The sequence below is a fragment of the Poecilia reticulata genome, linkage group LG9 (assembly GCF_000633615.1).
Source record: "Poecilia reticulata strain Guanapo linkage group LG9, Guppy_female_1.0+MT, whole genome shotgun sequence".
Lineage (NCBI taxonomy): Eukaryota > Metazoa > Chordata > Actinopteri > Cyprinodontiformes > Poeciliidae > Poecilia > Poecilia reticulata.
The window spans coordinates 8,022,440-8,034,523 of record NC_024339.1 but is presented as its reverse complement, the minus strand read 5'-3'; the positions used below and the strand labels follow the sequence as shown (position 1 = coordinate 8,034,523).

The 12,084-nt window shown below is 41.2% G+C and overlaps 3 protein-coding genes across 5 annotated transcripts; 2 read left to right on the top strand and 1 right to left on the bottom strand.

The window, feature by feature from the left end:
- Positions 1-713: 713 nt before the first annotated feature.
- On the bottom strand, positions 714-3,606 carry ankrd39 (ankyrin repeat domain 39). Of its 3 annotated transcripts, none has more exons than XM_008417514.2 (5): positions 3,557-3,606; positions 2,876-2,986; positions 2,627-2,730; positions 1,176-1,379; positions 714-1,079 (listed from the first exon to the last, which is right to left on the bottom strand). In XM_008417514.2, exons 2-5 carry the CDS (start codon positions 2,964-2,966, stop codon positions 930-932), a joined length of 549 nt encoding a protein of 182 aa, XP_008415736.1. In that variant the 5' UTR covers positions 2,967-2,986; positions 3,557-3,606; the 3' UTR covers positions 714-929. The 3 variants fall into 3 exon arrangements, with proteins under 3 accessions (XP_008415736.1, XP_008415735.1, XP_008415734.1); XM_008417513.2 differs by lacking the exon at positions 3,557-3,606 and adding an exon at positions 3,060-3,279; XM_008417512.2 differs by lacking the exon at positions 3,557-3,606 and having other exon boundaries at positions 2,876-3,279.
- A 576-nt stretch (positions 3,607-4,182) lies between these two features.
- Positions 4,183-9,830, top strand: kctd9a (potassium channel tetramerization domain containing 9a). The gene is made up of 12 exons (XM_008417515.2): positions 4,183-4,363; positions 4,599-4,720; positions 4,811-4,854; positions 4,930-5,026; positions 5,687-5,745; positions 5,825-5,953; positions 6,045-6,112; positions 6,189-6,284; positions 6,364-6,513; positions 6,623-6,728; positions 6,822-6,955; positions 8,344-9,830. The coding sequence occupies exons 1-12, from the start codon at positions 4,316-4,318 to the stop codon at positions 8,458-8,460; spliced, it is 1,170 nt and encodes a 389-aa protein (XP_008415737.1). The 5' UTR covers positions 4,183-4,315; the 3' UTR covers positions 8,461-9,830.
- A 1,032-nt stretch (positions 9,831-10,862) lies between these two features.
- Positions 10,863-11,636, top strand: LOC103469675 (progonadoliberin-1). Its single transcript, XM_008417516.2, has 4 exons — positions 10,863-10,989; positions 11,079-11,217; positions 11,302-11,400; positions 11,490-11,636. The coding sequence occupies exons 2-4, from the start codon at positions 11,080-11,082 to the stop codon at positions 11,535-11,537; spliced, it is 285 nt and encodes a 94-aa protein (XP_008415738.1). The 5' UTR covers positions 10,863-10,989; position 11,079; the 3' UTR covers positions 11,538-11,636.
- The last annotated feature ends 448 nt before the right edge of the window (positions 11,637-12,084 follow it).

Genomic DNA, 12,084 nt, shown 5'->3' with positions numbered 1-12,084 from the left:
TGCCAGACAACAGCTAAAAGTATTTCCATCTGTTTTAGCTGAGCAGGATTTTTTTTTAAACTGAGTTTTATTCAAACCAAGGAAAAATACATTGTTCATGTTGTTTAAGACTCTGAAAACTACTAAAATAAAATAGTTTGGTGACTTAGGAACCGATCAACCCTTTTGATTGAGAGCTAGATTGTATTTTGTAGATGCAGTTTGCCTGAGTGCTGGTGTCCGTCTTACCGTTATAGCTGTTGCGCTCATGTTATTTTTGCTATTAAATTTTCCAGTGTGAAGGAAAAACTGAGTAAGCTTGCTCTTGTTAGCTGCCATGAAATTTACACGCCATGGCCAAACACTGTGGTCTTCTATTAGACAATAGCGCCCCCTACTGTCTGAGATTAGAACCAACCACCCATATCCTGCACAGCCAAACCAGCAGTCTATACTGTAATTATCAGAGCTCATAGAGTTCACATGTTGGTTTCTATTTTTCTTATCTTCCATGTTGGAATTACTATCATTATTGTTGTTTTTATTTTGTGTGCAGCACTTTGAACAAAAGCAGTTGCTCTTGAATGTGCCATGTAAATAAATTTGATTTGATCCACTTATAACATTCTAAAACTTTAACTTTCAGAGGGTTTTTGACCCTCTAGTTCAAGCAAACTTCACAGAATCGGAAACCGAGCTTATCCAGAAAATTAACTCAATGACTGAATTCAAAATGAGGTTTTGAAATGTTTTCACGTTTTGCTGAAGTTTGAGAAATGCAGACAATACAAAAAGCGGTGAAATAAAAGATCAAAGACTGGAACAATGCCGGAGGTTAAAAATGTTATTCCACGTTCACTGATTCTGCCAGAGTTCCCAGACTCAGTCTTCATCGTGTACAGTTTTTAATCTTGTGACGTGTGTGCGTGTGACATTAGCATCTTCGTCCGTTATGACCGGGGTGGTGTGAGGAGCTCCTGCAGATCTCCCTGCTGTGTCAGCTGGTAGGGCAGCTGGAGCTTCTTGTTCCCCTGGCTGCAGAGTGCAGGGCAAAGCTCGAGAAGCAGCTGGCACACTTTAGAGTGGCCCTGTTCTGCAGCCTGCTCAAGCATCAAGCATAGAAATAATCACAAACATTGATAAACCATCAAAAAGATGTTTCTGTGGAATGGTAGCTGCTGATAACCGTTGCGTACCTTGTGCAAAGGATTTGCACCGTCGTCATCACAGAGGGTGGGATCTGCACCGCTTTGCAGAAGGAGCCGAACCACGTCCGGATGACCGCAGTATGCTGCTCGATGGAGCGGGGTTGCCCCGCCCGGGGTCTGAGGGGACGGACACGCACCGCCCTCGAGGAGGAACGCGCACACGGCAAAATGTCCGCTACGGCTCCCGTAGTGCTGAGGCAAAGCGCAGAAATTAGGATTTAATTGTGCACATTTGATCAGGCACAGTACACAGTCGAGATAAAAGAAACCTGTAAAGCTTATAAAGGCATTTAGTAGTCAAGGGTTAAAGAAAACCCTTTTTAAAACTGGACTAGGGCCATTATGCAAAATAAAAAGACAAAACTAGAGAACTTCACGCTTGGTTAATAATATGCCACGATTTAAGACAATTACTAAAACACATTACAATTCACAATAGATTTCCAACACGTCATGCATCTCAGAGCTTTCCAAGAACATTCCTAAACAAAGGACGGGGCCTAAAACGGTTCCTTTTAGAAGTACTCTGTCAATTTCTTGAGAGAAAGACAAAGTTACCAGTTACAACACAGGTTTCACATCTGATTCAAACTGGACATCCTGACCCAGGAAATTCAGGTTCCGAAAAATTTTACTAAACATTTAGCGTTTTAATCTTTCTGAGGAATAAGGCAATAAAATTAAAGATCCCATTTTCATATTATTGTCAGCTGAGGGGATACGTATTCACACTTCTGAGCCGGATGGATAAAAACGGACTTCAGATCGTAGCATTGCTGTGTAATCTAAAAAAGCTGCAGATGTTGACTGGGCCCCATCTCTAAATCAAACTAGAACAATGAATCCATGAGAGGTCTATATAATGTGATTACCTGTATCAAATTGCTTATGATTAAAAAAAAAATCATCCCCAGAGGTTATAAAATAGTCCCCAATAGACACAACCTTCTTTAACAGCTTGCTTTTTTCAAGTCACTGGCTTTGATGCTGCTACCCCAACAGATGATGCCCATGAAAGTAGCAGATTCTGTAAAGTGGTTTTGCTGAAAACCAGCCCATAAAGGATGCAAGTATTACCTCTGAATAATAAAAGTTGTTCCTAGATAACCTTCCTCAGTACTCCAGACAGAACTAAATGGCTCAAGTCTAGATTTGTCTGTCAAGACTACCACATATTAAAACTAACCAATTTTTTACAAACATATTTATAAGGCGAGTAACATTACTGGACAAATGTAGCAGAAATATATTTTCTGAATGAAGGACTTTTAAATGTTTTAAAAATAATACCTGAACTATGACCCCAAGTCCCAGAGGAGAAAGAAGGAGGAAATTTAAACCAATCACAATGTGCAAGAGTCATATCTTAAACTAATAGGCTTGAAGAGGAGAGGCAAAAGCAAAGAGAGGTAAACATCTTCCAATCCAATTGGACTCACCAGAGCTGTGTACCCAGCTGAATCTTTCATGTTCGGGTCAGTCCCCTTCTGAACAAGGAGCCTGACTCTCTGCAGGTCTCCATCCAGGGCAGCGGACCAGATACCTGCAGAAAGAAGTGGCACACAACACTGTACCCTGCTGGCAGCGATTAACACAGGCCAGAGAATAACACGCCAAAGATTGTTTTCTTTGTACAACTATAACTGTATAATAATCTAACACCACTGGTTTCACAAATGAATGCAAACCTCTTTCAAAATCCATTTCATCCAGAGTCTGGTGAACACTGGGGGAGGAGACGGGATGGGAGCAACATGAACAGTGGTGCTTGTCTGACATGGCTGTGACTGGAAGGACATCTGACAAACAGCTGAGTTTAAACCCCAATTTTGGAACCGCAGAAAGGCATAAAGATTCTAAAAACAGACATACTTGTAGTCCAAAACTTTGTCTTAGCGCATAACAACACATTCACCACTGAGAGGAGAAGTTTTGTAATATTAAGACGTCATTCCCAAAAACAATAGTATATACAGAAAACTGTACTAACAGCGTAATCTGCAGCTGTTTTCAAAGAAACGAAATGTATGAGTTCAGAATAGCTAGATGCTAACGCTAAACTGAAGGGTGCGCTCCATTTGTAAGCCTTGGAGGGAACCGGTGCACTGGGTAGGCGTGTCTTGCACACACCATTCAAAACGGAGCATCAGTTTGTCAGTTCCTGACATGCATTTTTTTGGACTGTTGGAGAGACGTAGAATACCCAGAATAAACCCAGCATGAGAAGGGCGAACATGCAGACTCCATGCTGAAAGATATCCGTAAATATCAGGAATACATTTTTAGCATGATCCTGAAATGTAAAAATGACATCTTAAATGTATAAACATTTATATTGGAATAAATGTGTTTTAAAATGTAATGCGTACTGTCTGTCCGTCCGTCCGTCCACACATCTAATCAATTCTTAACTCTAACTTAGGGGTGTCCATAGTCCATAGAGAACTAAAACATGCAGGATGCCGGCCCTCGAGGACCGACTTTGGGCACCCCTGCTCTAACTCCTTCAGCGCCAACTCGTCATCAATTCTGCCCGGGTTCTCCACCGGCTGACTGTTAAGGCATACGCACATAACGTCCTTACGTACAGGGCCCTCGGCCAATAGCAGAGTGTCATATGAAAAGTATACTTCAGGTGCAGTCTACTTTTTTGTATTGTCTAACTCTAGGTCTAGAAAAATAATACGCAGAGAAAAATAAATTAGCTCTTTGTAATAAAGTAACCAAATAGGCTTTAAAGAAAATACTAACATAATACTATTCTTTAAAAAACAGCCTATTTTAACCATCGTGCTGGTACTTTAACGACGTGTTTTAACGATTTAGCTTCAAATAAACAGCAGAGTTTTGTTATACTAACACTATGTTCCCCAGAAGTACAACTCAGAGCATCTCGCAATTCCTTTCCAAGTCTCTAAGGTGCCTTTACTACTAATGATGATTAATAGAAATGTATCGAAGCAGATTTTTCCCGGGGTTTTTGAAGGCATCTTTTTTCTCGCGTTATTGTCTGATGTAGCTAGTTGTCCAGCTTTATCTAGATAACTGGTAGGTAGCTGGCTGAAAAATACAGCCCTGTTTATTATTTGGACTTATATGAAGTCACTTAGGACCAAAGCGCGCAGAGAATGAGAAGAGTTACTCTGTTTGTTAACGGGACGTCTAAAAATGGCAAGGTGGGTAAAAAGTCAGGCTGAGTCTGTGTGGGAGCCTGGGCCGCAGAATGACTGCTTTCTTTCCCCACCGAGCTTCAAGGTGTATCATAATGGGAAAACTGTCGCTATTCGGTGATATTACGCAGTTATATAGAGTAAAAACCGATGTTAGCTGTAGGGACTCTTAATGTGGCCCATTTGCTGGCTTTACAATAAAGCACGCTTTTATTTTCGACTTCAACTCTTTTCTTTACAGGTTGTAGCAGTTTACGGGACCTTGTCTGATCTACTGTCAGTAGCGAGCAATAAGCTGGGAATCAAAGCTTCCTGTTTATACAATGGGAAGGGTGGTCTCATAGATGACATTGCCCTAATACGGTAAACCCATTCATTCCGCAGCAGTTGTCCTATGGTGGATTTATTCTCAGATTGAGTCCTAAACGTGTTTATATGTGTGTCTGTCATCAGGGATGATGACGTACTGTATGTGTCAGAGGGAGACCCATTTATTGGTGAGCACAGACTCTTCCTGTATGTGCTGCCAGTCAGTGTGGACATGTGTAAAACATCTGTATTGTCATTGGTAGACCCACAGAGTGAAGTCAGGGTTACATCTGATCAGCACGGAGCGCACACCGACTGGCTGACCCTGAACATCGGTGGTCGCCTCTTTACCACCACAAGGTGCCTGTGGTTTAAATCGTCAATTAATTGAATGCATTACTGCATGTCACAATATGCAGTGCCTCTCAAAAGTATTTGTACAGTGAATTTGTTGAAAGAAAGTGGGGCTGAGACAATTAATCTTGACGAGTCGATTACTGAAATAGTCTTCAACCAATTTAGTAATCAGTTAATCGTTTGCTGGAGAACAGACTCCAAGAAAGGCCATTTGCTGAAAAAAGCAACATATTCAGATCAGTAATTAAGCTAAAACTGTACAAAATATGTATACATTTTGTATTTGATATGAAATGCTTGTGTCTGTGAATATGTGGCATATTTTTGTTGCATTTTACTAGGCAAAAAACAAATTGAATCATTTAATGTAATGTATAAAAATGCTAAATGAAAAACCTATAGACTGTGCCAATTTATCATCTGACTAATTGATTAATCATTAGAATTGTTTATTAAAATAAACTTTAGTTGCAGCCCTTAAAGAAGGCCATCAGAAGTCATGTTTGCAGTTTGTCCCAACATTGTAAATATGTAGAGAGGGGGGTGAAATCGTAATATTTTGCTATGAAAATAAAATATTATTGGATATGAATATTTCTGTGAAGCACTGCACTGTATGCCTGTTTTGTTTTATTTTTTTAACTGACTCTGACTTCTGTTCAGGAGTACTTTGGTCAGCAAAGAGCCGGAGAGCATGCTCGCTCACATGTTCCGTGAAAAAGGTACAGCTTCATATCCCCACCAGAAAATGTAATTCTGATGCGAGTCTTTTTGTAACTAAGGGGTTATTATTCACTCCAGATGTGTGGGGAAACAAACGGGACAAGTATGGGGCGTACCTAATCGACCGCAGCCCCGAATACTTTGAACCGATTCTGAACTATTTGAGACACGGTCAGCTCATTGTCAATGAAGGAATAAATATACGAGGTGAGCTTTTTTGATTTTCCTCCACCTCTTAGTCATTTTGTTACCTACGACATGCAGTCCGGCGGCATGACGAGTCATTTGTGTTTTCCAGGAGTCTTGGAGGAGGCTCGGTTCTTTGGAATTGAGCAACTGGCTGAACAGCTGGAAGTTGTACTCAAGGTATTGTGAATAACATAATCACTCCCCTATCATTTCCCTTCCCCCCTCCACTTACCACTTTCTACCATTTAAACAGAACTCACAGCCACCCGAGGACCACTCTCCCATCTCCCGAAAGGAGTTTGTTCGTTTTCTCCTGGCGACCTCCACCAAGTCGGAGCTCCGCTGTCAGGTGACGCCAGCTGAAGAGGTTTCGTCTCGCTCGCTGTCCGAAAAGAACATTTAACCAACGTCGCTCTTGTTGTTTGCAGGGTCTTAACTTCAGTGGTGCCGATTTGTCCCGACTTGATCTCCGCTACATCAACTTCAAGATGGCTAACCTCAGCCGCTGCAATCTGACGCACGCTAATCTGTGCTGCTCCAATCTGGAGCGGGCCGACCTCTCTGGAGCCAACATGGATGTAAGTRTTTTTTTGTTTTGTTTTGGGTTTTTTTTCTTCCATAATTTTTTACGGTTGATTTTGACAAAATATGTGCTTTTTACTTTTCTTTTCTTTCTTTTTTTTAAAGGGCGCTAATCTGCAAGGAGTCAAGATGCTCTGCTGCAACGCCGAGGGAGCTTCTCTGAAAGGGTGCAACTTTGAAGACCCGTCTGGATTGAAGGCCAATCTTGAAGGCGAGCTCTCCGCAGATGTTCCACCGAAAGACTCGAATACGTTCGTCCACGTCTGCCGTCTCATTTCGACTCTTTTTTTGATTTCACGGCCAGGTGCGAATCTGAAAGGAGTCGACATGGAAGGAAGCCAGATGACCGGCGTCAACCTGCGTGTGGCCACCCTGAAAAACGCAAAGCTGAAGAACTGCAACCTGCGGGGGGCCACTTTAGCGGGAACGGATCTGGAGGTAGAGTAAAGGCTGTCGGAGGAGGATTATCTGTTAAGAGCAGCTACAGAAGCTGAGTCAGAGGGCAGGCTTTGAGATTACTTTTTTTTTTTTTTTTTAAAGGTCGAAATAAAATTATTAAAATGTAACTCATCTGCAGGCCACCTTTAACAGAGGCTACACACAGTATGGAGGGGAAAAGAAAGCTTTATCATTAATAATGAAAAAACAACTGCAAGGCCACAACAAATCCAGACTTTAAAAAAACATCATTGTGAGACAGAACAACCTTTAACATCTCTTATTGAGGAATTTAAAATGCATCCAAAATACAAGTTAAGATATTGAAATCCAGGAAAGTACTTTACAAATAATACTGTGAAACAATATTAAAGAGAATGTGAGTTTGTGTGTTTAGGTTTACGCTCAGTATTGAATACAAATCACAGCAACAATAATGAAAGTTTCCTCCACAAACAACATTTCACACAAAATCCATTCATCCAGTCCAAGTATAAAGACCAGGGCAAAAATTACAACATGTAGTATGAAATTGTGAAGGAAGCAGTTGATTTATCTGACTGGTGTTATCATCGTGTTTGTCACTATAGATTTTAGAAGTAGAAACACAAGTTAAATATTTATAAGTTGTCAGGATAACATTATATAAGGTACAGAAACATCAGAATATTTTGCCAGCTCAGATATGCCTTCACCAAACCAGATGTGCGTCAAGAGATAATGTACTTAGAAGAAAATATTTTGAAATGTTTTTAAGATCAGCCTTAGTTTTACCTGTTAGCACAGACATTTTTTCTTAAGAAGAAACAAATGGGTTTCATGAGCAACAAATTATAGCAAACAGCAGCAGAAACAAAAGTGACCCCAGAATAGATCCCTGTGGGAGCTCACATCTTATAGTAACAAATGTGGCCTTGTCAATTGGTAATATAATTATAAAGTCATTTGTAAGTTTTTTCAAAAAAAAAAAAGTCAAGCAAGTAAAATACTGTGAACAACTGTGTCAGAAGCTTGAGATCAATGTAGAGCAAAAATCCTAAAGCATCGTCATCACAACTTGATGCGTTCCTGATTTTATCAGCCAACACAAACACATCAGTTTCTACAATGTTTTTATTTGTTTTGGGTTAACGCAAGTCAGGGAGAAACTTCTGAAAAGTAGGCACAAATCTAAAATAACATCATTTTCTAGGCTTGATGTTATGGCTGAATAATGTTTGAACAGTGTTTTGATTGAGCTCCTGAATAAACTATAAGCAGTCATGTGAACTTGTTTCCTAGCCTAAGAGGTAACAGAGAAGGAAGTAACACCTGTTACATTGTGCCCTGATCTGCTCAGTGCTTTAACACCTCGCCTCTCCTTTGTGTTTCGCCCTTTCTCGATGCAGAACTGCGACTTGTCCGGCTGCGATCTGCAGGAAGCCAACCTGAGGGGCTCCAACGTGAAGGGGGCCATTTTTGAGGAGATGCTGACCCCTCTGCACATGTCGCAGAGCGTCAGATAACTCGCCCGTGGAACGAAGCTCTCTCTCTCTCCGCGTCAATTCTCTCCACTCTCCATGTGTCATACCGCACATTCCTCCTCGTCGAATCTGGCTTTACCTGTCTTGCGCCGCGGGTAAACGGCATGCACGGCTCCCTGGCGTTCCGACAATATTAGACTAGCTTTAAATACCTTGCACTATAAGAAGTTCCCAGGGTTGACGGCGTGTGTTTCCTCAACATCCTGCTGCTGCATTTATCACCAAAACTTAAGTAGTCTTCCTCGCGCGTCGTGTCCGGACGCAGTCCATTGATCCCGCTTGCTGTTATGTGGGCCACTATATTTATCTCGTTTCACTTAACGTGTTACTAGGAGTTCGAGTCAGATTACATGTGAGAAGAAAAAGAAAAGCCGAGCTTCACTGAATGCTGCTGTAGCAACAACAGAAGGGGTTGCTACACCAATTTACTGTGTCCGTGCGCAGAGGATGTCTCCTTGAAATAACTGAACTTTACGTTGCTGGATTATCAAGCCAAAGCCATACAGCGCAGCAGGCTTTAGTCTGAGAGGCTGAAACCGCTGTTAGTGCGCCGCAAAACTATGCTACAGCTTGAATATGCAAAGTGTCGCGTAGAGCTGTAACGTTTCTCAATGTTGGTGTTTGTTTGTTTTAGTGCTCCGTGAATCTACCTCCTCTACCATTCCTGTGTGTAAGCCTCCCACAGTTTTGCATGCTTGTGAGTGTCGCATGGCTTGTCAAATCGCCGACGCGTGTTCGGATTGTAGCGCTCTGTATCCTCCGTTTAACCCTACCGCTTAATCACACTTTGAACTTGTTTTGCACATGTCCACGTTTCCTTGTTACGCGGTGTAACCTTCTCGCCAAACGTCTCGGTGCTTTACCTTCGTATAATAATGACGTAAACGTAAAACAAAATCCAGTGCTTCCAAAGCTTCGCGCGGGAGGGCAGCTGGGATGTCGTGCTCTTTGTTTCGTGAGATTTCTCACCTCGCTTCCAGGTGGTCCGGTGTCCGTTATTATGCACGTATGAAGACCCCCACCTTCACCTCTTTTGTTTGTTGGAAGATCGGCGGAGTTTCTCCGGCCGCAGCTCCGAGCTGCTCTGATGCAATACTACAAGCGTTCACACGGCCAGACCGTAGGTACCCCAGCCTCTCAGAATGAATAATGAAGGCAATCATGTTGTGTATTTATATCTTGAGAGGTCGAGTCAATGGAAGAGCCGTGGTTATTTATTTTTAATACATCTCATCGAATGCAATGTAGGCCAGATTTGGGTGTTGGATTGTAGTTATCTCCTTTCATTGCACTCAGCCATGGGAATATTTCCATGAACGACTGTTATAAATAAACTGCTACAAAGAGGAAAATGTGCTTGTTTTCTGTTATTGGATCATGTGGTTGTAGTTATTAACGTGCATTCATAAGGAATTGTAAGAAGGATTTAGGAGCCCTTAATTCAATAAAAAAATACTTTATTAATCCCAAAAGGAAATGAAATGTTGCTGTAACTTATCCAAGAATTGTGGGTAGATTGATGGCTGTGAACAGGAAGGATTTTCTGTAGAAGTCTGCGCTACAGCGGTCCTGAATAAGCCTCTGAATTTGACTGAAGTTTTTCACATTAGAACTACAAACTTCACTCGTTTTTTTTTTCCCTTCCAACTTCTACAAGTAAAATTTAAAAAGCTAACACATCCCTTATTCCGATGCCTCTAAATAAAGTCTAACACAACCAGACACATGATTAGCAAAAAACAGTGCAAAGTTTGATTATTGTTGTGACATGAACTCATAAAAAATTCGGAAAGATTTCTGCATTGCAGTACAAAGTATTGACATTCCCTCAAATCTTTCCCATTCTGTCTTAGAGACCAGCACACAATTAGCATTTATCAGCAAAGAAGTAGCTACGTTCGCATCTCTTATGGGAAAATCTGTTGGTAGAATGACTACTGAATGCGCACACCACAAATCTGATCACTACGGACAAGTGTCCAAAAGAAATGAATGGATTATTATTGTATTGCACAAGTCGTGTAGGCAGGAACAGTGAGGTTGAGGAAGAAGGTCGAATTAACCCTGAAGTTCTGACCCAAAGGGGCACAAATGCACAACACACTTCTCAGATATTTACTGTAGTCAGTTTTATCAAGTTGGGATTTTTTTTAAATTTATTTAATAAAAATTCAACAGAGTTTGCTGCTACAACACAACAAAATGAAAAATGGTTGAAGAAAATTTGCAAATCCTTATATCAAGAAAAGGGCTTCCTGTTTGTGGAACACTTTGCGACTCGCTATTTTATTGCAAAAAAAAAAACTAAATAAATAAATGAAATGCGTTGTGTAATCTGCTGAACAGCTCTGTGGGGTGCCAGTGATGTCTAGTGTTGCTCAAGCCCACTTTGCAGCCTCCCTGTTGTGAAGTCATGGCAGCAACAAAGCAGAAGAGCCTTATATAAAGCCCAGTGTGCAGCATTCGCTCGACAGGGCGTGTTGGAGGAGCTCCTCGACTTCTGGACAAAAGGTAACGGCGAGAGGAGGGACCAAGTAGGGAAAAGTAAAAAGAAAAGATTGTGTAGAGTACAGAAGTTTTATTATTTCTCCCTGTGTCAGGATGGCTGTACGAACGCTGACTCTGTGGCTCCTCTTGGTGGGGACGGTGCTGTCGCTGGGCAGCGGGCAGCACTGGTCATTCGGGCTGAGCCCAGGCGGGAAGAGGGAACTGGACGGCTACCCAAACACGCTGGACAGCGTAAGCACCTGAGCGCTTATTCTAAACATTGACTTTTTAGTCGTTTTTGTCGACTTTCTCCTTGTATTTTCTCTCCCGTAACAGATTTTTGAAGGTTTTGCTCACATGGCTGCGCCTCGCAACGTTCTGGGCTGTGCTGAGGAGTCACTGCCTGCCAAAATCTACAGAATGAAAGGACTTCTCGTGAGATGTGGACTCTTGTGTTCTTGTGTTTTTCACAATTAGGCCAAATCTGAGCTCAGTTGGTAATATTTTTTTTTCTCTTCTTTCAGGGGAGCATGTCTGAGAGGGAACACAGACACCAACCATTCGAAAAATGATGTCTGATGTGTTTTTATGTGTTTAATTCAAACGTCATTAGTTGAGTCATAGCATGGCATCAGGTTCACAACTTATGAATAAAAGTTGCTCAATCTTTTTGCTTCACTCTGTTACTGTCTTGGGGATTTTGGTTTTTTGCAAAAACCAAAAAAGGAAGAAAAAAATATACACTGCTCAAAAAAATAAAGGGAACACTTAAACACTTAAGTGAACACTTAAGTGTACCCTTTATTTTTTTTGAGCAGTATATATTAACAAAAAGCAAAACACTATTTTTTCCCTTTTCCTCTCTTTTACCGTTGCCTAAACTCTTTGAAGCATGGTCCTCGGTAATGGAAAAACAAGATTTTTCATCACTCAGACTGCAAAAATGAATCGGGATCCAAATTCACCCGGGCATTCGTGCCATTTGATTTGTTTTTTGTTTTTTTTTAATTCAGAGAAGTTCATCATCCTGAAAAGTAAGCTTTGCTATTAAACTGAGATGCGGAGAAATAGCCATTCAAACTTTATTCCAAAATATCAGGACTTGTTTTACCCTTATGG

Coding starts and splice junctions, on each gene's coding strand:
- ankrd39 (XM_008417512.2), bottom strand. CDS start 3,098: ATGTGTTGTTATGCGCTAAGACAAAGTTTTGGACTACAAGTATGTCTG. Junction 2,731..2,875: donor TGAAATGGATTTTGAAAGAG/GTTTGCATTCAT, acceptor TTCTTTCTGCAG/GTATCTGGTCCGCTGCCCTG. Junction 1,380..2,626: donor CAGCTGGGTACACAGCTCTG/GTGAGTCCAATT, acceptor GCTTTGCCTCAG/CACTACGGGAGCCGTAGCGG.
- kctd9a (XM_008417515.2), top strand. CDS start 4,316: ATGAGAAGAGTTACTCTGTTTGTTAACGGGACGTCTAAAAATGGCAAG. Junction 4,721..4,810: donor GATGACATTGCCCTAATACG/GTAAACCCATTC, acceptor GTCTGTCATCAG/GGATGATGACGTACTGTATG. Junction 6,956..8,343: donor TAGCGGGAACGGATCTGGAG/GTAGAGTAAAGG, acceptor TTCTCGATGCAG/AACTGCGACTTGTCCGGCTG.
- LOC103469675 (XM_008417516.2), top strand. CDS start 11,080: ATGGCTGTACGAACGCTGACTCTGTGGCTCCTCTTGGTGGGGACGGTG. Junction 11,218..11,301: donor ACCCAAACACGCTGGACAGC/GTAAGCACCTGA, acceptor CTCCCGTAACAG/ATTTTTGAAGGTTTTGCTCA. Junction 11,401..11,489: donor ACAGAATGAAAGGACTTCTC/GTGAGATGTGGA, acceptor CTCTTCTTTCAG/GGGAGCATGTCTGAGAGGGA.